The following is a 26,712-nucleotide window of genomic DNA, read 5'->3' as shown; positions in this document are numbered from 1 at the left end:
TTCAGGATTTAGTGCCACTCCAGCAGCCTAAGCCTTTATATCACAGAGCATCATGTTTATGGTCCTTACTCTCTGCTTGTGACTCCAGTGCTTTTTAAACAAACACAAAGGACAGTGATGTCCAACCTCTGCTCCATCAGCTCTTCCCATCCTCCCCGCACTGCCCCAGACACGTGGAATTCCACACACCCTGACTGGAGCCAGTGGGAGAGTCAGGCCCCCATCCATCCCACCCTCTCACCTCCAGCATTCCCACTCAGAAAATAGGACTTTATTTGATCTTCTGCTCCTGTCAAGACAAACTAAAACTCGAGGCTCCAGCTGTGTTTCTGCAGCAAAGCCCGCAGATGATTACACTTCTGCAGCTGAAGGGTGCCCTTTTTCCTGACCCTGTGGAATTTACAGGATTTTTCTGCCCAGTTCTTAAGAAATTAATTTCCAGAAGCCTGCGGAGTTCCACCGGGACCCTGATTGGAGCTGGTGTAATATAACACCAGCCCTGTGCGGTGACACGTGCTGCCAAAACCCTCCTCCCCTCCAGAGCCTGCAGGGAATCCGTGCACAGGGACCCCAGAGACATCACTCAGGGGATGCTTTGTTTGGGAGGTGCTCCCAGGCCATCTCAGAAACAAAACCAGAAAATCAACAGGAGAAATTTGGCAGGAAAAAGGTCACAGCAAAAGAACTGGGGGTGAAAGCTGGAGACCAGGCTGTGGGATAGGGAACTTCTTGGACCAGAAATGTTTCCCCTGTGTCTCTGGGTAAATCTACGATTCAATTTAGTTCCTATCTGGGAAAAACAATAATCATCCTGCTTTCCCTGGGCAGGCTGGAGTTTATTTGGGGCAGGAACTGCCTTTTCTCACAGTTCTCACTGGCATCACCTAGAAAACATCGGGCCTTTGGGAAACACAGACATAAAATCCAGGAATCATAGAATGGTTTGGGTTGGAAGGGGACTTAAAGCTCACCTCGTTCCACCTCTCCCATGGGCAGGGACACCTTCCACTATCCCAGGTTGCTCCAAGCCCCGTGAACCCTGGCCTTGGACATGTCCAGGGATGGGGCAGCCACAGCTTTCTCCAGACAACCTCCAGAGGGGGCACAGCAGGTTCCACTCACACCCCCAGGTACACGAAGATGCTCATAGGAGGAATTATACAATCTCTCTATGTGTGTGTGTATATATCTATATATAGTTTATTTCTCACAATCCTGGTAAGAGTTACAGGTGTATTTGGGAATCATTTACAGTTTCACAGCATATGGAGTGGCCATACAGCTTGTGATGTGAGTAACATACAGTGTGTAGAGAGCACACGATTCCGACCCATCCACCCACCACTCACACAATGGGTTTCCAAAGCTAATACTAGATTCAGCTACGGAGAAAGCCTGGAAAATGTCAGGGTACAGCGTTGGGTGTCATACAACACTGTCAGTCACAATGGGACAAGCTAAACTACTTTAAATTTTCAATCTAGTATTTCTAGTCTACCTGCATTATTGCATTTATACGCTTTTTTTGTTTTCAAAGTCAAAGTAAATAGAATACTATATGGGAAAGGAAAAAATTCTTGACTATTTTAGGATTTGAGCTGCAGCCCATACAAAGTGTCCATAGAAGCATAGACAAGATTATAAATTCAACAAGGTATAAATTAGCTGGATAGCTTTGTGTGTAGGTAGGTGTCCATTTCCCTCCAGGAAATGTGTCTAGCAGCATATTGTTTCTGAGAGCAAAAAAATACTCCAAACCTGTATGTTGAACACAGGTAAAGATGTGTAAGTGACAAGCAGGTCTGGTTGTACAGGGAAGAAATCAAGGTGTCACTTGGAAAATTCCTATCATTTGGAAAACACACTCAGGAGCTGACTCAAAACCCACCAGCGTCGTTGGAAAGGTGCCTGAGGCTTCCAAAGGAACAGCAGGCATTTCAGTCTGACTTCTGAGGGCTTTGGCTCAGTCCCTGGAGAAGTAACAGAATCCAAACAAACCAAAACCAAAATAAAGATCCCCTGTAATCTGACCTTCAATTTCCCTTCCTAAAATTTTAGTTCCTCCACAAACTGATAGCCAACCTGCACTGGAAGAGAGTTGGTTTCCTGGGGAGGTGAAACTGCAATTTTTAAAGGCTTCAGTTGAAACAGTCCTGGGAAAAGGCACCAGGGTTATGAAGGGCTGCTCAAAACTCAGTAAAGCCAATTTATTCCCAAGTTGGTTGGTTGGTTTTTAACCAAACAAAATTGTGTGGCACCCTTCTTCTCATCAGCTTGCCCTAGAAGCTTGGCTGCTTGAAGCAGCCATGGCACAACCAGGGATATGATGCAGGATGCGACTGTTGGAAAGGTGAATGAAGATTCCTCTTGTCCTGGTGGGAGCTTTGGTGCTGCAGCATCATCACACAGACAGAAAGAACCTATGCATTCAGGCTTGGGATGCTGCACTGGGGCTGAGGAATGGAAAAGTGATGGAACTCTTTGAGAATTGCAAGCTGGGAACAACCAGAAGAGAAATGGGAACAGCCAGTCCAAAGCCTGTTTAACCCAAGTTATGCTTTTCAGCAGAAAAAGTCTATTTGATTTGAAGAGCATCAAAGAGCAGAGGGCACAAGTCCCAGAGTGCTGCATATCTGAGCACACACTGTCCAGAGGAGGGAGCAGAGCTCTAGCACAAGGTAGACCCAAACTCATGAATTTGGAAAGCCAAAGGCTCTGATCTCTCACAGGAATTTGAGGCCTTTTATAGTCAAATGAATTAAATTTGAGTTTTAGAGGCCCGGATATCCCAGAGTTCTCTATCACCCAGTGACACCTGATCAGCTCATTGAGATGAGACAATCCTTGCACTTCCTGCACCCTCACCCCTGGCACAACAGCTGATCCTGCCAGGCCAGCAGAAGCACAAGTCCTCAACTTCAAAACTTCTCTTTTCCCTCTGCTTTTGGCGCTCCAGAGGGCTGAGGGAGCTCTGGCTGCAGCCAAGGGCAGTGTGTGCTCACAGCATGTCAGCCCCTCTCAAGCAGCCAGAACACCTCACACCTGACTGGCAGGGAAGGACAGGAGGGGACCTTCCTGGGGACTTGTCATCCATCACAAATCCTGTGGCAGACTTAGACCCTCAAAGGTGAGGGCAGATCAAAGCTTCACACATTCCCTGCTGTGACACAGTCGGGGGGCCCAGCACCGCCTGTATTTTTGGGGGACCACCCCAAACCTGCCTTAGACAACTCAAAATCTGCCCAGCCTTGGGCTATGGAGAGGCCACATCTGCAGAGCTGCCCAGGGAGAAAGTAGGGAAAGAAAAGGGAATACAGTGCAGTGGCCAAAGAAGGAGGAAAGAACAAGCAATGAATCAGATCTGAAAACAATGGAACCCCGTAGTTTGCAGCAGCTGAAGATCTGGTGTGAACAGACATCCCAGGAATTAGGGAATTTAAAAGGAAATCAGGTTATTGATGGTCTCAAAAAGAAGAGGAAGAAGTCATCATAAACCCACTTTATTCAGTGGATTAAACCCCCTTTCTGGGTTGCTGGATAGGGGCACAGGCTCCAAGGCTTTTTGGGGGTGCCAGCCAAGTGTCACTCATAAGACTCAAAATGTGCCAACAAATCCTCAGCATCAGCAGATTTCTCCCCAGAAGAGTAACGGACGTAATACCTCCAGTGTAAATAGCAGGAAATATTCCCAATTCCAATGTCCTGCAGGGAGAATTTACTGGAATACAGAACTGTTTTGCTCCAGATCAAAGCCAATTCCTCTTTGTGGTGGGAAGTGCCCAACCTGTGCAGCATAACTGCAGCCAGCTCATGAACATTATGTGATGCTTCTTCCTCTCCCAGGAAGGAGGGAGAGGTGGTGGTGTCAGAAGGGAATGACACCACAACAAGGCCTGGGAAGGGAATCAGCATTCCTGCTCCAGCATGGAGGATGGACCAGGAGGATGGAAGTGCAAGCAGGCTGCATTTGCAGTCCTTGTCGTAACGTGAAAAGAGAACACAGCCCCTCCTGATGTCCTGGCAATTCCCCTGAATCATGCAAAGTTGGTTATAGAAAAGTTCAGGTATTTTTCTAACCCTTTAACATTGCTCAGAGACAGCAGGAAATCATCTGGAAAACGCAATTAGCAGAGGTTAATTTGCATGGCACCAGAGCTCGTCATTTTTGCCTTCTCCTGAGGAAAGAAAAAGGGGGAAGAGGATATAAAAGTTAGCATGTCCTTACCAAAGCTATTAAGATAATTAAATAGTTCTTTTTCTCTCCACTTCTCTGCTCTGTTCCTTGCACCCTCACAGAATCTTCACCAACTTGAAGCTTTCCATGGAGCTGATTGAAATTCCAATAATTTCACCTTTCAAACATATTTTTTTCATTGCCTTCCTTTTTTGGTTTACTTCTCAAAGAATCATTTTCCTCTTCAATCTTCAGCACTGTTATTTTCAACCAATTCTAAGAATAGTTAGAAGGCCGCTGAATTCTAAACCCCAGTAGCATTTCCAGAAAAAGTAAGGAATATTTTAAGGCATAAATCATCTCTCACCAGCTCCAGGGGCTTTTTGGTTGCACTGCTGTTGTTCATACACAAATCCTGATGGCAGTATAAGCAGGGCTGCCTCAGAGAAGAGACTTCCCTTATGCTCAGTCTAAGGAACGTTTGTGTCAATTGAAAAGTAAATCTGCAACTGAGATGATTTTATGATGACCTGTGATCATATCCCTGGTGCCAACAAGAACTCAAAGGCCAAAGCATGGTGAAGCCAGTGGAAAAATTCCCCTTGTTTTTAGTATTCTATGGCTCAGCCTTCAAACTCTAGTCCATCAGAGACACAAATGGATGTTTAGTTTATCACCCAGCCCCCTAAGAAATGCTTCAGGGCAAGTGACTGTTGAGTGCTTTAAGGGAGCCCCAGGCGAACAGGAATGCATTCTTACCCTTGCCAAAATCCTGCTGCACAATCCCCTGGCTGCCAGATTTGTTTTCATCCTGCTGCAGCACTGTTAGGAATAACAGGACTTATCTACAGGGTATTAAATCAGTAGGAAGAGGAAGCAGAAGCATAATCCATTTCATCTCTCTTAAAATAGAAGCAGCAAAAACCTTCTACTGTGTTGTCCAAGACAGCAAAATGACATCTTTATATTCAACTAAAATTTATGATTCCCTAAAAAGAGATTGAGATCGGGTGCAGTGATTCAATCAAGAGTTTTGGTGATAAGCTGAAAGGTCTGAAACCAGTTTTGCCAATATTTAATTTATCGACTTGATCAAAAGAGTAAACTAGCAATCTAGATCTCTTCAAACCCCAAGCACAGACTCTGATTAGTTTTAAGTGTTAATTCACTCTCCCCACGGAGATGTCACTGGAAGGACTTCATACCACAAAAACCACACAAAGAAGGACATCAAGCAAATAACGGCGTGTGCTCAGTACGAGAAAAGACAACTATTTATTTAGCACAGCGAGGTCAGTCATTAAAGCCTTCTGCTTCCATAGCTTTGGGGCTGAGAGAGGGGCATTTGCTCCCTCGGCCTGGTGCTCGCTGGACAGTTTTGGCTCAGAACAAAAGCACTGCACAGCCTGGCACAGGAAGGCAGGACAGGAGCTGTTTGCAAGTCAGGGCTGCGGCGCGCTGTGGCATCTACGCTGGATCTGCCCGGCTCAACACTGGAGCCACGCTTGGAAAAGCACTACAGCACAGTCCAGGAGAGTCTAAAAGTGCCTCATTTTAAAGCAAAGAGCCCAAAGGACTGCCTGGGGGGAGCAGGGGCTCAGGGCTCCGAGCACACCACACACTCAGCACTTCACCAGCCAGACATCCCTTGCACTGAGGAGAAACCAGGACTGGAAAGGAATTCAGGAGCTGCATGGCATGGTGGGAATGGCACAGAAAAGACATCATGGACACTTGGTGTGAATGCAGGGAACGAAGGAAGGGGCATCTCCAGCTTGGATTCTCTCCCCCTCCCAGACTGCAGCAATGCAACACAGAGGTTTGTACACACACACACACACACACACACAGAGAATGCGCTTCAAGGCACACACACACACACAGACAGGTGTTTTCCAAACCACACTGCCAAAGAGGTGGGTTCCAGGTGCTGAACCTCTACAGCAGACTGATCACAGGAAGTGGGAAATCTCTTGGGAACAGGACAGACCTCGTTCAAAAACCCCTGACAAACAGAACATACCAGGCTGGCCGAGCAGGGAGGGCTTGAATGAGCGCCGTGCCTGATGAGGAGCTGCAACCCCATCACCACCTCTGTGGGGTTTCTGGATGAAATTGGTGGCCTTGCATGCGAGTGCTCTAAGGGCAGGCAGGGTTTGGAGATGGAGAAAAGGTTAAGGCCATTGGCTGAGAACTGTTTTTCCCCTGTTCTGTTGCCAAAGGTGAAGACAAGGAAATAAAAACATTTTAGAAAAGAAAATTCTAAAATTTTAGAAGATTAAAATTTTAGAGAGAGACTCGAGTGGAGCAGGTGCTTCACTTTCCTCCTCTGATCTATCTATGCTGGTCAGGGCAGAATAGATAGATGCTGTGCCTGATGTCACACACTGCTGAAAACAATCCTAGGCCAGAGCTGAGAGGGAGGGAGGGGACAGGAAAGGTGGAAACATCTCTTGAAAACAGAAGTCACTATCTGCAAATCACTACCTTACATGGCAAAACATGAACCAGAGCAGGAGGGGTTGACTTCTCTTCCTTCTGAGCAATGTTAGCAAAATTCTCTGTGAAATTTTCCCTGCAAAGTTGTGCTGCTGAGGGGAGAGGAGGACCCTCCTGCTTCTAACCCTTCCCCAGGCTATTAGTGACACACTGCTGCTGGGAACACATCCACAGCTCATGCCAAGAGTGTTTTAGGCTACCAGGATCTCACCTGGAGCTGTAGCCCTGCTTCCAAAACTCCTGTGAGCCCAACACACCTGCTCCTGTCTCTCTGCTGGCAAAGGTGGAGGCATCAACTTCCATCTGCACCAGAACATAGTGTCTGACATTCCCAGAGGCCACACACCTTTGGGAATATTTTCTGAGCTCACCACAGGAGTAGCCATGCATTCCAAGACCATGTGCATTCAGCAGGTCAGATTTGGAGGTAAATAAGACAGACTCAAGCCAAGAGCAGAATTGCCAGGTCAGGTTATACCCCCACACCATCCCATCCAGGGACTGTGCCAGAGGTAGACACTGCATAGGCAGCACCTGAGGAATGAATGCACACCCCCCTCTATCCCTGCAGCCCCTGAATCCATCCATCCATCCATCCATCCATCCATCCATCCATCCATCCATCCATCCATCCATCCATCCATCCATCCATCCATCCATCCATCCATCCATCCATCTCAGTTAAAGGTGCACGATGGGCTCTGTAACAGAGCTCACCCCGCTGTGTCACAGCCCCTTTCTAATCCATCACTCCTGCCCTGCCCATAGGCTGTGGCCATTGCCAAGCTCTCACTGGACCTCATGTAATCTCTGATCCCACTTCAACCCAAAACATAAGGGGTTTTTGTAACACTGTTTTGCAGCAGCCAACAGAAGCCTAATGGAAGCTTTCAGAGGCAGAGCTCCTCACCCCTTGCTGTTTAGTGCTGAGCACTGGCCAAAGCTCTAAACACCCTCTCTCCTCCCCCTCACAAGGTCTGGCTTTAGAGCCAAGGTACTCACCCATGAAATCAGGCTGCTCCTGAGGGCTGGGAATTTGTTTCCATTTCCAAAGTGTGGACGAGTTACAATTCCCTGCTACTACTGTCACAAGAGGGAGGCAAGAAATCCACCCAGGACAGACTCCAGTGCCCTTGAAGGGGGTTCCCTGGTATAAAGCAGGTGGGTTAGTGTTATTCTCATGGGGTCCCAGGTCCTCTCTGCCCTAACACCAGCTCATGTCTCCCCCTTTTCCTGTCATCCCATGTGCTGAGAGACCACAGCCTTCAGTGGGGGAAAAAAATCCAGTGAAAGGCCTTATCCAAAGCCCAAAAAAATGAACACAAATAGTCCAGCCAACCTCGAGGGAGCTTGGACTGAGCCCACAGCACTCTGCAAAGCCCAGCCTAACTTTAGGAAATACTAGATCCAAAACAAAGTCTCTCTATTCCAAACACTGCCCACGTGACCCTGGTGAGCCCTGGGATCCTGAAGGCTGCAATGGGACTTCTCTGGGCCACAGCACAGCCCCTCTGGTCACTGTCCCGCTGGCAGCTCAGCCAGAGGAGTGACCTGATGTGACATCCCAGGCTCACACTGGGCTCTGCCACGCCGCAGCCGCCCTGGTTCCTCCGGAGCACTTCCCAGGCAGGTGTTCCAAGGTGGGATGATGAGGGGCAGATGCACAGACACCAATTAGGGATCGCCTGTGGCTGTTGGGTCAGGGAGCTGCCTCTTCCCTGCCACTGCCCCTGTGCTTCCCTTGTCCTGGGAGGGGGCTGGAAAAACACCCCCAGCCGAGCGTGACAGGAGAGCTGGGCCTTAGCACTCCCCTTCCATCTTCTTTACCACAGCCCAAGTTAAAACAGAACCAAACAGAAACCAAAACACAAATTGGGACTCCAAATGGGACGTAGAACACTTTGGACTTGAAAACGGGACTGCAAGGGGGGGGAGGGGGGGGTGTCTCCCAGGGAGGACAGCAGGGGAGGGGAGGGGACACCGTCATTTACACCGATCAGGAGAAGCTGTAATCTATACACAGCGGTATAAGCCAAGATATATTACATGAAAGAACACACTGAGTGCATGGAGTTACCCACAGCGGGTCAGACTGGCACAGTCGTCTTGAACAAGACCCTGGAGTTGCAGTTGGTGTTTGTTGTTGGCCTATCTAGCTCGCTCTCTATATATATAGCTATGTATAGAATTTCTCTGCATGCATTTGTCTCAAAAGGAGCTGTACAGCTGGGCTGGGTTTCTCATCCCCACCCCTTCTCGGTCTTCATTTTTTCCGGGCTAGGAATGCCACTCCCACAATCACAGCCAGCGCAGCCACCGCCACTCCTCCGACGATGATCAAGGGCTTCATGTTGTCGAAGAAGCTGCCTGGGGACTCCTCGGAGCTGTTTCCCTTGTGGTCAGAGTCAGGGGACTGCCCGCTGGCCTCCTGCGTCTCCGTGCCGGCGGCGCTGGGCTTCAGGTTGCTGTGGTTGTTGGCGATGGCGGCGTCACCTCCTGCCTTCTTGGTGGCCGTGGCAGGAGCAGGCTGCTCTTTGGGGGCCTCCTTCTTGTCTGCATTCGTGGCAGGCCCGGGGTTGGGTTTTTCCGGCTTCCCGGAGCTGGCGGCCTTGGCATCGGGTTTGTTTCCGCTTCGGACGTTGCCTTTGGAATCCATCCTAGGGGTGCTGTGGGCAGCGGCTGGATTCGTGGGGCTATCCCAGCTCTTCTCCCTCACCCAGCTGCTGCAGGAAGCAGAGAAGCCACCCGAGCTCAAGGCCTGGGAGAGGCTGTCTTGGGATGCTTGTTATTCTGGCAGTGTCCTACCTGGACATGGTACAGCACCTGGAGTGGGAAGCAGAACAAGGAGAGGTGAGTGACAGGGCAGAGCAAGCCAGTGTTGCTCTGCCTGGAGATGATGGAGGAGGACAGAAAGGAAGACTGGAAAACTGTTGGCTCCTTCTTTCAGAACTGTGAACTCCATTCAAAGCATTTGCTACAAGCTCTGTGCCTGTAACAATCACAGAAGCAGAGAACGGCCTGGGTTGGAAGGGACCTTAAAACTCACCTTGATCATGCCACAGGCAGGGACACCTTCCACTGGATCAGATGGCTCCAATCCCTGTACAGCCTGGCCTTGGACATTTCCAGGGATGGAGCAGCCACAGCTTCTCTGGTCAGTGTGTGCCAGGGCCTCAGCACCCTCACAGGGAAGGATTTTTTTCCTAATATCGAACAGGAACATTAAACAAATTGGACTGACTGTCATCTATGGCTGCCACTTCTGGGCATCCACAGTGAAGTCCATCCTGGCTGTGTGCGTGAGGCCATTTGTGAGTGATGACAAACTAACATCCAACCAAATAAACCTTACTTTGCCTTTGCTCACCCTTTCGAACCCTTCTGGGTAAGGAGAGAACACTGTGTTCCATGGGGAAGCAGATGCATAGATCCTTCCTGCCTGTCTCACCCTCCACCCTCCCCTTTTGCAGCACTATTCCAAGGTCCACCTAGGAAGCAGTTAAAATGTGATCTTGTGTGATACTCCCCCTCCAGATGGGTACTGCAGGAAAAGCAGCATTAGTTTCTCAGTTCTCACAGATAGCAGAGATAAAAGGATTATTTCTACCAGCATTTTGGTAGAGCAACAGCAAAACAAAGTGCCAGATCCTCAGCTGGTGCAAAACAAAGAATTGATTGCATGGATTTACTGCAGAGCTGGATCTCTTGGTGATAGAGACATGTCACTCCTGTCATCTCCTTTCAGGGTTTGCTGGACTTGCCCATGGAGCCAAACAGGATGCTGGTGACCATCTGGGGCTATCTTCCCCAGGGAACTGGTGGAAGCAGTGAACAGCACTGCTGCACCACAGGAATTCAGCAAAGGGACAAAGTGGGCTTTGAGGGGATGAAAAACTTGTACCACAACAACCTCACCCCACAAAGCTGGCAGGGCAGGGTGAGCTGAGGATGGAGCTCCTGTGGCTGCACGTCCATGTGATGGGAGGAGAGGACAATGCACTGGGCATTTTGCCAGCAGGCGCTGGCAGTTCAGCACCACATCAGCCCCAAGCTCGGGAAATAAAGAGTAACCAGGATCCGAGCTGCTGGCTCCCTGCTGACCTTCAGGGCTACCAGGAACCTGCCAGGAGCCTTCTGCCTGCTAAGTGAAATCAGAGCTCATTGTCTGGATCAAGAGCTGAAGAGGCTCCTCACAAACCTCAGCCAGCCAAGGTTCCTTCCACAGCGGCTCAGAGGGCAGATCACTCCTCCAATGGCAGGAACAAGGTCCCAGGACTGCACCAATGATCTGTGCTGCTGACTCTTCTGGGAAAGAGGCTGACAAACATGGTGCTTTCATATCCATTTAGGAAGGAGGAAATCTCAAAGAGGTGAGAGGTCTGGGACTAGAGCAAAGCTGAGCAACACCTTATGGCTCCTAAGTGTAAGATGGAAACACCTCCCTCTCCTGCTCTCCCTTGCCAGCCATTGCTTGGTGGCCACCAGCTGCTCCAGTGCCAGCCAGTTAGAGCAGACTGAGGGAGTTGCAGCACCAAAATCATGGAATTCCACAACTCTCACAGAATATCCTAAGCTGGAAGGGACACACAAGGATCTTCCAGCCCAGCTCCTCACGCTGCAGTAGGCTTGGTGACCATAAAACCCTGTATTTGTCATTGACTGCAGCATTCCCTAGTTTGGGAAACTAAACCCTTTTGGAAAGCCCAAACTGTGCCTCCCTCACAGCTTGCTGAGTGTGTATCAGACATTTGGGCATCCTGTACCATACAAACACCACCCCAGATGCTCCCCCAGCATCAGACCTCGCTGTGGCTTGGGGCGTGGGAGGGAAACAAGGGCCTGGCCAAGTGCAAGAATATTTTCCTCTCAGTGCTCATTCTGTGATATTTCTGTAGATACCACCTGCCTCACCTTTTCCTATGCTTCCAGAGAGCATCCATAGTGCTCTGTCAGCACAAGTCCTACATAAATCCAGAGCTGAGGCTGCACACAGTCACTCCCAGGACTCTGCTCCTCTGGTTTGGGACCAATTTATCCTTTTTTTTTTTTTTTTTTCAATCTGGCACAATGATACACAAAGAAATAGTAAGTGGAGCCCACAACTGAAACGGGCTCAGAGGTTAAAGCAGGGAGAGTCAGATTAATTGTGGCATAAATATTAATTTACCTTCTTTGTCACTTTGATATCAGTTAACTGGGCCACTCACACACTCTGACATTCGTGTGGTTACAGCACATGGACCAAGCATTAAACTTCTGCTCTTTCCCTAGGAAAATCATGTACAGCCTATGGAGATTGTGAGGTAAAATGTGATCTTGTGTGATACTCCCCCTCCAGATGGGTACTGCAGGAAAAGCAGCATTAGTTTCTCAGTTCTCACAGATAGCAGAGATAAAAGGATTATTTCTACCAGCATTTTGGTAGAGCAACAGCAAAACAAAGTGCCAGATCCTCAGCTGGTGCAAATCAGGGAGGGCAAACTCACCTTCTTGCTGAGAAACGGGAACCCTGCACAGCCCAGGCACCTCAAGGTTTATCCACACCCCTCACTGCTCCAGATTCCTGGGGGCACAAAAGCTGGTTTTGCTTGGAGCCATGGAGCCAGGAGTTTTGTCCTGCTGCCATGCCCTGCATTGCCACAAACAGAATTTCCTGATTCTAAGTGCATTTCCACTAAAAGCAACACAAACCCATCACACAGCTTAGAAAAGGTTTTAAAAGATGTAGAAACCAAACTAAGCCAAAAATCAATATCAGCAGTTCTTAAGTGCCTGCATAAAGGGCTTTTGCCTGTGGTTTTCCATCACTGCAAGTAGCCACAGGATCACCCAGCACCTCTCCAGACCCTCTGGCCTGGCTCCTGGGTACCCTTAGCAGCACATCCTCTTCCATCCCAGTACTTAACCCTCTTCTATGTGCTCTTAGCTCCTACCTTGGGAATCGTCACTCCTCTCCATCCTGTACTTCCAAGGGCATGACCATGGGCTCATCTTTAAGCACCTCTGTCTCCCCCAGACTGAAGAAAGAAGTGCTTTCCTCATTTCAAAAAACTAAGCCTGCATGTGAGGGTTCCCCCTATTCCTTTGTCTCCTCCTCTTCCCTCATTCCATCACACCAAGTTTTTCTCTAATGACACATTTTTCCTACCTTTGCTTTCTTCTTTATAGCTCCTCACATCTTTTTATTCCTCCTTTTTCTCTTGTCAGCTGCTGTCTCTGCCTGTCTACCCATTCCTCCCCCTTCATCTCCCTCTCTGCCTCCTACACAGGCACCAGCACTTGGGAATAAGATTTTGTGGGAGACAGGCTTCATTCCCTCCCTTTTCCCTGCTCCACGCTATTTCTGTTAAACAATCAGTGCCCTTTCTGGAAGGTTCTCATTGCCAGCAGCTAACCAGCTCTTTCCCAGGCTGGAAAGAGGGAGCTGGTGTAATAAAACCAGGGATGATCAAGGAGAAAAAGGAAAAGGAAAGCCTTCCAAATTGCTGCTGCTGCAAAGATTGGCACACAAACGCCACAGCTCCCCTGGGATGCTCTCAAGGTCAGTGCAGTCAGACTCACCCAGTGCAACAAGCTGCCCTCCACTGGAGCAACAGGCCAGCAGAGGAGCACCTTCCCTTGGCTCCCTGAAGGGCACTTTCCTGCCTCAAATCCCAGCAAATCACCAAACACATCTATTCATCTGTCTCCTGCGTGCACAGATGAAAGCTGCATCAATCCTGCACCGAGCGCAGCGGATGAGTCATTGCTGAGCTGAGCCACAGCACAGCTCCATCAGCATGGCCCCTTCCCTCTGCAGGGACCCATCCCAGCTCCAAATCTGTGCCACAGCACAGCTCCATCAGCATGGCCCCTTCCCTCTGCAGGGACCCATCCCAGCTCCAAATCTGTGCCACAGCACAGCTCCATCAGCATGGCCCCTTCCCTCTGCAGGGACCCATCCCAGCTCCAAATTCCCTCATCCTCCCCTGCTGCTTCCATTTGGAAGGAAAACTCAGTCACTTTGCAAGAGCAAGGAGCTGCTCCAGGGTGTGGGTCTGGGGTGCAGTGGGAAGCTCATCCCCAGGGTTTTTCCCTCTGTCATGAAAAGCAACCCATTTCCATCAGGTCCTCGACTGCCACACTGAGACTGGCAGCAAGGAAGGATTTAACAGCACAGTGGGGTTATGTACCAGGATTTATCCTGCAACAAAGGTCCATCCCTGCACTCCAGGTGTCCTCCAGTTGGAAACATCCATCTTGGAAACAGCTACTGACCACATCTGACCTGGAGCAATGCTGTGAAGAAAGAGCCAGAGACGGCAGGAAAAATCTTCAAATCCTCCCCCTCATCCCCTAATCTGCTCCTCCTTTCTTTATCACTCCTGCCTGTCTGGAAGAAAGGCAGTCATCCCCTCATGCACAGGACAGACAGACACTTGCCCTCCCTAAGGAAACAGCAGCTGGCACCAAAGGTAGCTCTGGAGCAGCAGAGGGAGCTCCTTTCCCAGCACTCTCACAATCCCACTCTCCTCCATCTTCTCATCTAACCCCCAAGGAATGCAGCCTGGACCACTCTGTCCTCTGGGACGTGTCCTCAGGGGTCTGTGCCTGTCCCCTCTGCCACACGTGGAGTGATCTGTCAGGGCTGGAAGGATTTGTGTCCAGTCCCCTCCTGCAACTGAGCAGCATTTCTGGTGCTTCAACTCCCCATTCCCAATGGGGAAAACCAGCAATTCTTTACCTTTCTCTGAGCTGCTGGGGGAACAAATGTGTTAAAGGCAGGGAGATGCCAAGCAAGCACCCAGGAGAAGGTCAGCAGAGTAGTGACTAAGCCATTCCCCATGCCCAAGAAGTGCAGCGAAGAGGGATGAGGTAATGCACCGCCTCTGATATTACCATAAATATTAAAGCAGCTTTACATAAGGAGCTTGTGTTCTCTCAGCTGCCATGAGCAGCTCCCCAAGGAGGATTTTTAGCTCCCTTCCAGGCTATGTCAGCCCCCAGCTCCTGACGCAACGCACGGCAAACGTGACACAACGCAACGCAAACCCCACGCCAGCAGAGTCACTTGTCACAGACGCTTCTGCACGGCCTCGGTGCTGCACAGCCAGGGACAGACTGTACAGGAGCCTGCTGTGCTTCCCAGCCCTCCCAAATCCAACCCTCAGAGACAGCAGCACCCAGTCACAGCAAACACTGCTGACCCACTTCACTCTGATGAGATATTTATGAATCCTTTTCCCAATCTGTTGTTTGTTACTCCCCACATCCCTCCCCCAATCCCTGGATTAAACATTTCCCTCTCAAACAAGCCCTTTGAATCTTGTTATGGAGAGTGTCAGATGTTGGAAGTATTTTAGCAGTGGCAGCAGCTTCAAATTGCTGCCACGGGGAGAGATCTGCCAGCCAAGCCTCTGCTCCATGGCTGCGGCAATTCCTGCAGCTGCTCAGAGCCCCAGCGTGCTCCTCACTGGTTCAGCTGGTGCTGGCAGTGCCCAAAAATCTGTACCCACAACCCCCACAGCCCCCAGAGCATGGCCAGGTCCCCCCTTCCCACTCCCAATGCCACCAAGCCATGTCCCCTCTCTCCAGGCTGGGCAAGGCATCCACCCTCAGAGATTGGGTTGTACCTGGCACCAAGGTGAGGTCAGGGAACAGGACAGGTTCCTGTAGCCCAGTAAAGGCAGCTTTGCCCTCCATTTGCAAAGGGAAGGGCTCTGGGATGCAGATCGTGGGCCACCAGCTGCACAGAGGTGTGACACCATTACCAGTGTCCTCTCGGGAGGCTGCCCAGCCATGCTGCCCACACAGGTGACACAGCACTTCAGTCTCCCCACCAGAAAGAGCCCAGGAACAGGACATATATGGTCTTTTTCTACACCACAACCTCTGCAGATGACAAGCTCTGAGCTGAGCGTCACCTCTGCAAACCACACACATCCTGTCCCCAAAGAGCTCCTGGGATGGATGTGGCAGACATTTTATTCTCTGAGAGATGGAGGCAGCATTGCAGACACACCACACTCCTACCAGGGGCTCAAACTGTGTTCTTTTGGAGGGGTTTAACCCCAAACACAGCTCCAACCCACCCTGGTAAGAATCCCTGTTTGTATACAGCCACGTGGACAGCAAAAACCAGGCGCTGCCGAGCGGCGGTGGGAGAGAGGAGATTTTGTCTCCAGCCACGTGCTCCGACTGACTCCCTAGGGGTGGGCACTGAGTCACAGCTGGCACGGCCCTGGCCTGCTGTCAGCAGAAGTCACACCTGGGAAGGCCCCTCAAGTGCCACCAGCCTCCCCCATACAGCTTGCACTCTCAGACACATCTTACAGCAAAATAATTTCTAGAATTCAACAGAATCTGGAAATATGTAGCTGAGGCTGGGTTGGAAATACCCTGCTGCAAAGCCTGGCTCCTCAGGGTCCCAGCACAGTCTGCAAGCTCTTAAAACAGAGTTCAGAGCACCTCAATTTGCTGTGCTAATCTCACTTTAATCTTGGGTTTGAACTTCTCTCAGACACAAAATCAATTTCTCTTTTCCCCTGTATAGTTTTGGTTTTTTGTCGCAGAGCAAAACTGTCGCTTTTACCGTTCAAAAACCACGAGGTGTTAGATCTTGAGCCTCTCCCTTGGCAGGGCTGGGCGTCCCTCACCCCAAAACAGAAATTCAGGGCACAAAGGAAAGGCTTCTCAGTTATTTGTCAGGACACTGGATCAAAGCACTGGAACAATAATGGGGAAGACTTTGGGAGACACCACAGCAACAGGAATCTTGGAGCCTTAACCCATGACACCTCACAGGGATCTGGGTGCATCCTGAACCCTACCCTGAGCAACTCCTCCTGTTTTGACTTTTGCAAACACACTCAGTTCATTTCTTTATAATGTTTTTCCAGCCCTCCCAGAGCCAAAAATTCAATTCCAGCAACACCCTGGCTGGGGCCATGGGGCTTGTCTTGGTTTCCTGCTCAGCTCTGGGCCTGTGGTGCCAGCTCAGGGATAATGTGACAGGGTCAGCAAACATTCCCTGCCTCTTGGAAAATGGTGAACACCCATTCCTTCCCACCACAAAGCCCTGCTCCTTACCCCAGACCTGCCAGGACTTGGGAAAAGCCTTTGGGAAGAGGGCAGATGCTTCCAAATTGGGGTGCTGCTCCCCAAGCAGCCACAAGCCAGTCCCCAGCTTCAGGAAGCTGATTCCCTTTCTGACGGAACTTGCTGTTAAGGCATCTTCTTCCCAGTCCTGCATCCCAAATTCAATATCCACAAGCAAAAAAGGATGAGGGATATATGTGACACAGTGAAATAGCCCCAACCACTGCAGGAAGCAGCAGCAAATTCAACATCCCTCCCCAGTTTATGGGCATCCTAAATCCATCCCTTATGCCTGATGCGGCATCACCCCCTTTGTGGCTCAGCTGGGGCCAGCAGAAAGATTCTGGAAGCAATTCCTCACATGCAGAGCTGGGTCTGGAATCTGGCAGCCCCTGGATCTGCAGGCATCAGCCTGAAAACTGTTGCTCTGCAGCTGAAATCTAAGAAGCCACTGCAGGCAGACAAGGGGCCAATTCCACACAAGGCAGTGACCTTCCAGGGAGGCTCCCACACTCTCTGGGGTAAAATCCATCCCTTATCTTGTGCAGCAACACCAGGGCATTCTCCTTCCCAGCAGAAAGCTGGAAAGCATCTGGGGAAGGATGGCCAAAGCTCCTCCAGCATGGAAATCCCTGCTCAGGGAGCTCCACCCCGTCTGCCAGCCCCAACACCTGATCCAGGATGGGAACAATGTGCCAGGGTGTTCTCCAGCCCCGCATCCCAGCAGCCTGACAGGGGAGGGGATGGATGCAGCGGGATGAAAATGCACTTTTAGGGGAGAATTGGGATTTCTTCCCCCACCCTACCACAATATCACAGGGTTAGATGTTGGTGTTGGGCACTGTGGCTGAGAAAGGACAGCTGGAAAACACTGAAGGTCAAACCTGTGAAGGTCAGACTTTTGGAGGTCAGTCCTGAGATGGAGCAGGGAGCTTAATCCGGCATAGTCCATCCTCCCTCTCCTGACGGCATCCTGCCCAAGCCCCACCCAGGAAAGCGGGGCTGCGGCGGGGAGGTTTCCTCCTCTTGTCCCAGTGCCCAAGTTCTGCCAGCCTGACCTCGATTCAATTTTAAAAATCCTCTTCTTTCCTCCTTAGCACCTCCCCAGAAGCCACCAGAGGGACAGAGAAATAAACAGGAGCAAATCAACAGGTCCCTGCCAGCACACATCCCAGGGATGCGCGTGGATGCACAGAGAGCAGGGACATCAGACTGAAGAGCCTGAGACATTCCCGAAGCATTCCCTCCCTGGAAGCACCCACCGTGACTCAGGAGCCCTGGGCTGGTATCCACCCCTCTCCTATCCCTTCGGTGCAATATTCTCCCTGTTTTAACAGGCACTGCTGCCTCTGACATCTTCCTCCCTTTGCGGGTTTTTGGGGGCAGATTTCCCTTTGTGAGTTCCTCTCCAGCACAAGCCCAGGGTCAAATCAAAGGATACATCCCCTAATTGATATCAGATTCTCCCTGCCCAACAAAACAACCCCCTTTCCTGGGAAAAGGTGACGGCTGACCCAAGCTGCCGGCTGTTCACGCTTCCCTCCTGCCTCACGACTGACAGAATTAAACAGAGTCATTAAATCCATCCAGGCAGAGCACAAGGCAAACAAATCCCTCTGTCTATGCAGATGGGAGGGGGAAAGCAGCTGGGAAAGCGCTCAAACCCTTCCGGGGAGGTGCGGCAGCTCTCCTGCCAAGGCCGGAGGGGCTCAGCCCGGGATGCTGCTTCCCCTCCTCCCTCCCAGCAGCCCTGTTTCCGGCACATGGCCGGCTCCGCTTCCCCGTGCCCGCCGCCCTCCTGCCTCCGGAGCGCTCTGCGGCATCCAGGGCCTGTCCTTGGCCCGGCCCGGGCTCGGAGCAGGGAGGGCTGCGCTGGGGCTGCGCGGCACAGCCCGCAGAGGCGGCGGCGGGGAGGCTGCAGGTACGTGCGGGAAGCTGCGGGCAGGAAGCGGCCGGGAGGCACCCGTGCGTGTGCAGAAACGCCTCCTGTGCCTGCCTGACCTTCAGCGAGCTAAGCGTGCGAGCTGGGACGGGACGGGAGCCTCTCGGGGCCGGCCATCCTCACCGCGCTCCTTGTCTGGGGTCAAAAAGGATCTTTTTGCCTCTCACGGGGAAAGCTGCGGGGTGCCCGCTCCAGAGGCAGCCGGCATGGCAGCCCGGCCTCCATCCCGGGCGGCTGCGGGAGGTGCACACTCACCTTGGGCAGGTAGCTCCACGTCTCCGTCTCTCTTTGTCACCCTGCGCAGGACATCCGCACGTCCCCGAGCTGGGAGCCCCGGCCCTTCCACCCGCGCCCCCCGTCCCAGCGGCATCCCTTACCTCTGTCCTCCGGCCGGACCAGTCACACCTTGGGAGCTGGCTCTTGCGCAGAGAGGAGGGAGGGAGGCAGGCAGAGGGTGGGGGGGAAACTTGGGAGTTTCCCACAATGCACCTCTGCAGACTGCATGACGATGGAGAGCAGGGAGGGGGGGAGAGGGCGCTCCAATCCAGAAGGAAGGGCTGGGATCTGGAGGGGCCGGGTGCCGAGGGGGGGCCGCAGGGTGGTGAAGGCAGCCCAGCTGCATCTCTACATCCTCTGTCATTTGGGACTGAGCTGGCTCAGCAGTTCAGGGCCGTCCCTGCGGCACTGACCCCTCTGCTGCTCCGTTTGTTTCTCCTTCAAATCCTGCCTGGATTTGCAGCAATTGCATGAAACATAGCAACAAAGTGGGGAGGACACACAGAGAAAAATACCTGGGAGCAGGCCGGCCTGATAAATTGGGATGCCTCTGTGTACACCACAGGCAATAGGAGTATGAGCTTCCCCCCACCCGGACAAGGGATTTCCAACTGAGATGATCCCAGACAGTGAGTTAAGGAATGTAAAACTGACTTGCCAAGGAGAAGCTCTGCACAGTGCAGGGAGGACACTGAAATGCTGCACCTTGGGGTAATTCTATGCCAGCTCTGCTTCCCTTCTCCCCAGACTGCTCCTTGTCCCAGCAGGCTGGGATTTGACACCCCTTCCCAGACCAGAGCCGGGCACACAGCCCAGTCCCACTGCAGAGCGCTGTCAGCCAGCCAGGCACTGCCAGACACAGCCACCTCCTCCTCCTCCTCATCCTCACCAGCTAAAAGCAAAGATACTTCTCTGTTACAGCCTCACCCCTCCAACCAGTACTGGGATGGTTCCCATCCCTGTGTCACTTCCTGCTTGTCCCCCAAACCTCAGCAGGTTCTGGTATTGTCTGGAGCTCTTTTAGCCCTTATTTCAGAGCAAATTGGGCTGTGTGCTACTTGCCCATCTGCCTCCATCAGTTACTTGGGACCCACCAACCACCCACCAGTAACCAGCCAGGTGCATATCATGTCTAAAAAATACTCAGGTTGCTTAAATCCCACTGCAAAGAAAAATCATGCCTGTGTTTGAAGAGAGCTGCAGAATGAGGGGCTGGATGCAAGAACCTAAATCTCCTAGGACAGGCTGTGCTTCCAGGGCCTGTTTTGGGATGCAGCTACCCACACCCCCTTGGGGCAGGGATGAGCAAGGTTATTCCTTCTGTAGTCCTTGGCTCCAGGAGCCAGCTGGGCTCAGACAGGCTGGCACAGACAGGATTAGCTGTGGCTGAAGCTGATGTACCCTCTGTTCCCTGTTTGGTCCCGCACCCAGCAGTGCCAGCACTCCCTGCTTTTTCAGAGACTTGTGCCAGGCACAGACAGGACCTTTCCATGGCTCCAAACAGCTGCTTCCCCTTCTTAACGCCTCCCAAATCCGCTGACCTAATGACAGCAGCAGAGGGGCTGAATTCCTGCAAAGCTGGTGGAAATCCACAGTTTAATGCAGGAGACACCCCCAAACCACTGCTTCCCTAGCAAAATCTCTTTGCTACTTCTGTATCAGGCAGGAATATCCTCAAGGTGGCAGGAGGAGGGAGGGAGCCTCCTGCAAGTGGGAACTACGGGGTCTTGTCCCCAGAGCCTGGATGAGGGGTTCCAGCAGTGGTTTCCTTGTGATCACACACTCTGCCTCTGCCTTAGGAGATAAACAGCCCCACGTGATGCTCTTACACGCCTCAGACCGGAATTCACGTTACATTTAAATTCTGAATGTAAACTTTTTTTTTTAACTGAGGTAGGAAAAAGGGAAGTGAAGGAAAAGCTGTAAAAACAATACACTTCCCCCATCTCCCCGTGGCAGAGTCACATCCCCCTAATGCAGCACAGGCACAGCAAGCGGCAGCCCTGGCTGAGACACAGCAAGGTGAAAATGGCTTTTTCAAGGTCAGAGGGAGTGGGAAACCTTTAGAAACGGTGCTGCTGGATTTGCCCCCTCCCCCTCTGCTCACAGCACCTCCCAGGAGGAGTTACCAGGGATAAGGACAGCCCTGGCTCCTGGGGAGCTCCCCCTGCAAAACCCACAGGGGAATGTTGGTGGCAGCAGCATCCGTGGGAAGGAACAAAGAATCATGGAATTGTTTGAGCCCTCTGAGGTTATCAGGACCGAACATTCCCCAGCACTGCCCAAGGCCATCACTATCCCTGTCCCTGGGTGCCACATCCACGCAGCTTTTAAATCCCTCCAGGGATGGGGATCCACCACTGCCCTGGGCAGCTGTGCCAGGACTGGACAACCCTTTCAGTGAAGGAATTTTCCCAAATATTCCGTCTAAATGTCCCCTGACACACTTGAGACCATTTCCTTTGGAGAGAAACAGTTATCCCCAGAATTATTTGATGTCCTGCAAGCAGGAGGGACAGTGTAATGTCTGACTCTGAGCAGGGAAATAAGATGTCCATAAGGAGTCCTTAAACTCCCAGTGTGCCTTAAAACATCCTTTCTCCCTTTCCCAGTATCCCTCACAGGCTGCTTTGCTAAACACATCATCCTGAAGCTTTTTTTTTCCCCCATCATGGAAAGACAATCATCACTCACAGAAAATAAAATCATCGAGTCGGTTACCCCCTCCTAATCCAGACACAGGTGCCCTGTGCATAAACTGGAGCAGGCAAACCAGGAGAGCAGGTCACAGCACAGGCTCACACCCCTTTCATCCCTGAGCATCCAAAGATCCTAAAGGAGCCTCTCTCCTTTCCTAGAGCCCCAGTTACAACCCACCCCACAGCTGGAGAAGGGGGAAAAGGCCACGTAGCAGCAAAACCCTGTGGCTGTTTGGGCAGCACTGTTTGTCCGTACCTCAAACTCCCAGGAAAGCAGGATGAAGGACATTTCTCACAGTGGAATGACTTGCTGCAGCACCCAAGGTGGGTTTCCCTGGCAGCAGGAAGTCCTTGCAGTGAAAATCCAAGCCCTGCTCCCCCTGGGGTACTATTTATAGCCTGGAATGCTGAGCAGCCTCACCTGGAGCCTCCCCACCAGCTGGCATGGGCCTGGGCTCTGAGTTCAGTCCTGGGCACTCCTTGTTGAAGCTGTTCTGGGGACAGGGTTACCCAGCTCTGTCCAGGCAGCTCATCCTTGCAGTGAATTACATGGGCTTGTAATTCCTCAATAAATAAACAATTCCTCCTGCATTGTTTAAAATCACAGAATGGTTTGGTTTGGAAGTGACCTTAAAGCTCACCCAGTGCTCTCAGCACTTTCCAGCAGCCGCCTGGACAGATTCATTCCTCCTGGGATGGGGATTAAGGATATCTCTGCAGAGGTCTGTGCTCTGGAGCCTTTGTCCCCTGAAGCATGCAGGGCAGCCCCAGGCAGTTGCATTTGCTCCCAGGTGGATGGGGATGATAAAACAAGGGTTAATAGACAAGGATCAGGACCCAGAAGAACGCCCAACCTACCAGAGTCCCCAAATCCTCACAAACTGTGTCCTTAGTGCCGCAGCCAGACTTAGGAGAGCACTGAGCATTGAAATAAGCAGCTGCTGGTGTGTCGGGAGCACAGGTGGGCTGGTGGGGAATTTCTCTGGGCTGGGAACTGACCCTGCTCCTCTTGGCACAGAGCACAGGTGGGACAGCAGAGAGCACATGGTCCGGGAGTCCTGCCAGGACAGGGAGCTGGGCGCCTGTCCCAGGGAGAGCCTGTCCCTCCACAGCCGCTTCACCACCCTGACCATCACCAGGGAGCCTCAGAGCAAGCACGGAGCCAAGGATGGAGCTGTGGGAACCGGCCAGGGATGTAGCAGTGCCAGCAGCAGAGCAGCCACCACCACCACCATGCTGTTTGAACCCAGTGGAGACGGGCAAACCCCACAGGTCGTGGTGCTGGTGGGGGCCCCAGGGATGGGGAAGACAATGATGGTCAGGAAGGTGATGGTGGAGTGGGGAGAAGGGGCACTCCACACGCAGTTTGACTTTGTCTTCTGCATTGACTGCAAAGCCATCGTCCTTCCCATGGAAGCCAGCATGGCAAACCTGGTTTCACAGTGCTGTCCTGGCCTGCAAGTGCCAGCTGGGAAGATCCTGGATGACCAGAAGAAGATCCTGTTCATTTTTGATGGCTTTGAGGCCCTGGGGTTTTCCTTGGTTCACCCCGAAGCTGAGCTGAGCTCTGACCCCAGGGAGGTGAAGCCTCTGGAGCTCACCCTGATGAGCTTGTTGAAGAAGACTCTGCTCCCCAAAGCTTCTTTGCTCATCACCATAAGGCCAACAGCTCTTGGAAGCCTGAGGCAGTGCCTGAAGGGTGAGAATTATGTGGAGATACTGGGATTTTCGGCAGCCAGGAGGGAGGAGTATTTCCATAGGTATTTTGAAAACCCCAGCAAAGCAGACATGGCCTTCAGGTTTGTCAGAGGCAACGAGATCCTCTATAGCTTGTGTGTCATCCCTATCATGAGCTGGACCATCTGCACCATCCTTGAACAAGAGCTTTGTGGGAAGAAAAACCTCCTTGAGTGCTCCAAAACCACCACAGGGATGATGATGTTCTACCTCTCCCAGTTACTGAAGCACAGGGACAGGGACAACCCACAGGTCCTCCAGCAGTTCCTACTCCAACTTTGCTCCTTGGCTGCCCAGGGTATTTGGAAGCACAAGGTCCTCTTTGAGGAGAAGGAAATCAAGGACTGTGGCTTGGACCTGACAGGTCTTCTTCCCTACTTCCTCAATGAAAGAATCCCAAGGGAAGGAGAAGACCATGAGAGTGTCTATGCTTTCACCCACCTGCACCTCCAGGAGTTTTTTGCAGCAATGTTTTACGTTCTGGAGGACAATGGGGAAACGATCAGCAGCCTGGGGAGGCTTGAGAAGGATGTAAATAAATTATTGGAAAGCTACAACAAGTCCAGAAAGGATTTGAATGTAACAGTGCAATTCCTCTTTGGTCTGGTCAGCCAGAAATCCATAGAGTACATGGACAAAACCATTGGGTGCAGAATTTCATCACGAGCCCGGGAAGAGCTGCTGGAGTGGCTTCAGAGGAGGCACAGAGGCCTCTCCCACCCTGGCCAAGCACTGAAGGTTTCGGAGATGGACACTTTCCACTTCTTGTTCGAGATGAACAAGAAGAGCTTTGCACAAAGTGCATTGGGTCATTTCACTGACCTGGACTTGCAGGACACCAGGCTGACCCTGTATGACCAGATGGCTCTTTCCTTCTGCATCCAGCACTGGGCTGGGCTGGGCTCCGTCACCCTCCAGGGATGCTCCTTTCACTGGCGGGATCCTGAGGCAGAGCTGGATGTGTCAGTGCCTTGGTAAGTCCTGCTCCTCCTTGCTTTAATGACCCAAAACTGCAAAGATTTCTCTTCCTCTGTCCCAAAGGATGATTCAGCTCCTCCTTCCTGAACACCAGTTTGGCCTTTCTGTGGGTGTTTGGTTCCACAAGCAGGGGATTTACTTATTCCTGGGGAGAATAAGGAACACATGGGCTCCTCCATCCGCTGCCCACTGTGGAATTGATAGTGATGGAGCTTCTTGGCTCGACCTGGCCAGGCCCACATGTGCCCAGGTGTCACTGTGAGTTCCCATCATCCCCCTTCTCCCTCAAAAAGGGGGATCCCTTGTGCTGGAATGTTAAATGCACCCTGTGACTCACCTTACATCTCTGGGTGGCTCCAGTAGCAATGCTTGAGGTCCTTCGCTCCTCCAAAGCCACAAAGGTCCCTCTGGAGAAGCTGGAGGTTCTGCTCGGGGTGGGGGGGTTGTGTGCTGGTGTCAGAACCAAGAGCTGCCAGCACCGCGGCTCTGTTTCCCTGCAGCTCTGGAGTCTCAGGAGCCGGAGGACATCCTGGTGCCCTCGTCATGCGGCAGCGGGAGGAGCTGCCCTGCCCCATCCACCTGCTCTGCCGGGCTCTGCGGCACCGGGACAGTGCCCTGCAGGTGCTCCGGTGAGAGACGCACGTGGAGCCCAAACCAGGGCTGGGATCCGGGCTGTGGGTGGGGACACCCAGACCACAGTGCAGGGGGTGAGTGGGTTGGTGCTGCCTCACTGCTCCCTGGGGACAATGGCAAGCAGCCAGGGGGAGGCCAGGCCCTCTTTACTTGAGGATTTGGTGGGCAGGTGGGCAGCCAGGACAGGTGAGATGTGCTGAGTCCCTGTTGTCCGTGCTCTCCCGCAGGCTGCAGTGGTGCCGGCTGTCCGAGAGCTGCTGTGCGGAGCTGGCAGCGCTGCTGGCGGAGCACCCGGGCCTGGCCCAGCTGGAGCTGGCTGACAGCTCGCTGGGTGACAGTGGCGTGCGCCTCCTCTGTGAGGGGCTGCGGACTCCGGGCTGCCGCCTGCGCATCCTGCGGTGAGTACCCCCAGAGTCCCTCAGAACTCTCAGACGTGAGAGCTCGGGAGACACCACAGAGGGTCCACCTGGGGTGGCATGATGCCTCTGTCCCACACTTCAGGCCAAGGAGCAGCAAGGTTGTGGCACCAGGGTGGGGAATGTTACCATGGTGGGATGGCAGTAAGAGCACTCAGGAGGATCTGAGGGTTTTCCCGGGGTTCCCATCAGGCTGCGGTATTCCCGCATCACCAGTGCCAGCTGCGAGGACCTTGCCACTGTGCTGGGCACCAACACCTCCCTGGAGGAGCTGGATTTGTCCTTCAGCGAGGGCCTGCGCGATGCCGGCGTGGAGCTGCTGTGTGAGGGGCTCCAGAAATGTGCCTGCCCGCTACAGACACTGCGGTAAAGGGGCTACAGGATGGGCAAGTGCTCCCTCCTTCTTATGCAGAGCTTTCTCCTTCCCACCCGGAGCAGCTCAGCAAGCAGAGGCCAAAGCCCTCCTTCCCTGTTTCCCTCGCTCCCACAGGCTGGGCAGCTGCCGGCTGTCGGGCGCCTCCTGCCCGGCCCTGGCTGCGCGGCTGCTGCAGGGGCCCCGTCTCACCTGCCTGGACCTGAGTGACAACGAGCTGCGAGCCCAGGGCGTCCTGCAGCTCTGCCAGCAGCTCCGGCAGCCCGCCTGCCCGCTGAGGAGCCTGGGGTGAGTCAGGGCCCTGCCCCGGGCCCTTCCATGCCCGGCATGCCCGAGCCGGGCAGCGGAGGCTGCGGGACAGGCAGGGCCGCACCGGCACCGCGGCCCCTTCAGCACCTCCCTCCCCGCAAGCTCCAACACCTTCTCCTCTGCTCCTGCCTCCTCCACGCCCAGGCTGAGCACGGACGGATTCAGCCAGGCCCTGCTGCAGGAACTGGACGCCCTCCGGGCCCTGCAGCCCGGCCTGAACATCGGGAACCTCCTGGAGCACGACGTGCCGCAGGCCGGGGCCATGGCCCGGCTGCCCTGCCACCGCGGGCTGCTGCCGGGGGGCAGGAAGGCGCTGCCCTCCTTCAGGAGACCTCCCATCCTTTAGGAAAATCCTTCCAACAACCAGAGCCAGTCCTGGCCCAGCTCCCCGTGCTGAGAGTGGGGCTGAGCCTGCCCCACCCTCGGGGCACAGGGAGGAGATCCTGCTGCATCTGCGGGGCGGAGTCCGGCTCCTGCCCTCTCCCTTTTGCCCTCGCTGTTGGGGGCAGCAGTTCTGTGCATTTGGCAGTGCCAAATAAAGACCCCGAAGACAATCCCAGCCATCTCCCACTATTTCTCCCCCTCAGCCAAGGATGGGG

The 26,712-nt window shown here is 52.7% G+C and overlaps 2 protein-coding genes across 2 annotated transcripts; one reads left to right on the top strand and one right to left on the bottom strand.

The window, feature by feature from the left end:
- Positions 1-1,174: 1,174 nt before the first annotated feature.
- On the bottom strand, positions 1,175-19,171 carry CEND1 (cell cycle exit and neuronal differentiation 1). Its single transcript, XM_066552924.1, has 2 exons — positions 19,070-19,171; positions 1,175-9,496 (listed from the first exon to the last, which is right to left on the bottom strand). The coding sequence occupies exon 2, from the start codon at positions 9,327-9,329 to the stop codon at positions 8,937-8,939; it is 393 nt and encodes a 130-aa protein (XP_066409021.1). The 5' UTR covers positions 9,330-9,496; positions 19,070-19,171; the 3' UTR covers positions 1,175-8,936.
- A 2,732-nt stretch (positions 19,172-21,903) lies between these two features.
- LOC136558470 (NACHT, LRR and PYD domains-containing protein 3-like) lies at positions 21,904-26,667 on the top strand. The gene is made up of 7 exons (XM_066552919.1): positions 21,904-21,991; positions 22,686-24,378; positions 24,883-25,011; positions 25,243-25,413; positions 25,624-25,797; positions 25,922-26,092; positions 26,258-26,667. Exons 1-7 carry the CDS (start codon positions 21,946-21,948, stop codon positions 26,457-26,459), a joined length of 2,586 nt encoding a protein of 861 aa, XP_066409016.1. The 5' UTR covers positions 21,904-21,945; the 3' UTR covers positions 26,460-26,667.
- Positions 26,668-26,712: the final 45 nt, after the last annotated feature.

This window comes from Molothrus aeneus, chromosome 6 (assembly GCF_037042795.1).
Source record: "Molothrus aeneus isolate 106 chromosome 6, BPBGC_Maene_1.0, whole genome shotgun sequence".
In the NCBI taxonomy this organism is placed as follows: domain Eukaryota; kingdom Metazoa; phylum Chordata; class Aves; order Passeriformes; family Icteridae; genus Molothrus; species Molothrus aeneus.
The sequence above is the reverse complement of the archived record's forward strand: the minus strand, read 5'-3'. Positions and strand labels throughout refer to the sequence as shown.

Excerpts from the sequence above, each read along its gene's own strand:
- CEND1 (XM_066552924.1), bottom strand. The coding sequence starts at position 9,329 with ATGGATTCCAAAGGCAACGTCCGAAGCGGAAACAAACCCGATGCCAAG.
- LOC136558470 (XM_066552919.1), top strand. The coding sequence starts at position 21,946 with ATGAAGGACATTTCTCACAGTGGAATGACTTGCTGCAGCACCCAAG. Across the intron at positions 21,992-22,685 it reads GACTTGCTGCAGCACCCAAG|AGCACAGGTGGGACAGCAGA; the intron begins GTGGGTTTCCCT and ends CTCTTGGCACAG. Across the intron at positions 25,012-25,242 it reads AGTGCCCTGCAGGTGCTCCG|GCTGCAGTGGTGCCGGCTGT; the intron begins GTGAGAGACGCA and ends GCTCTCCCGCAG.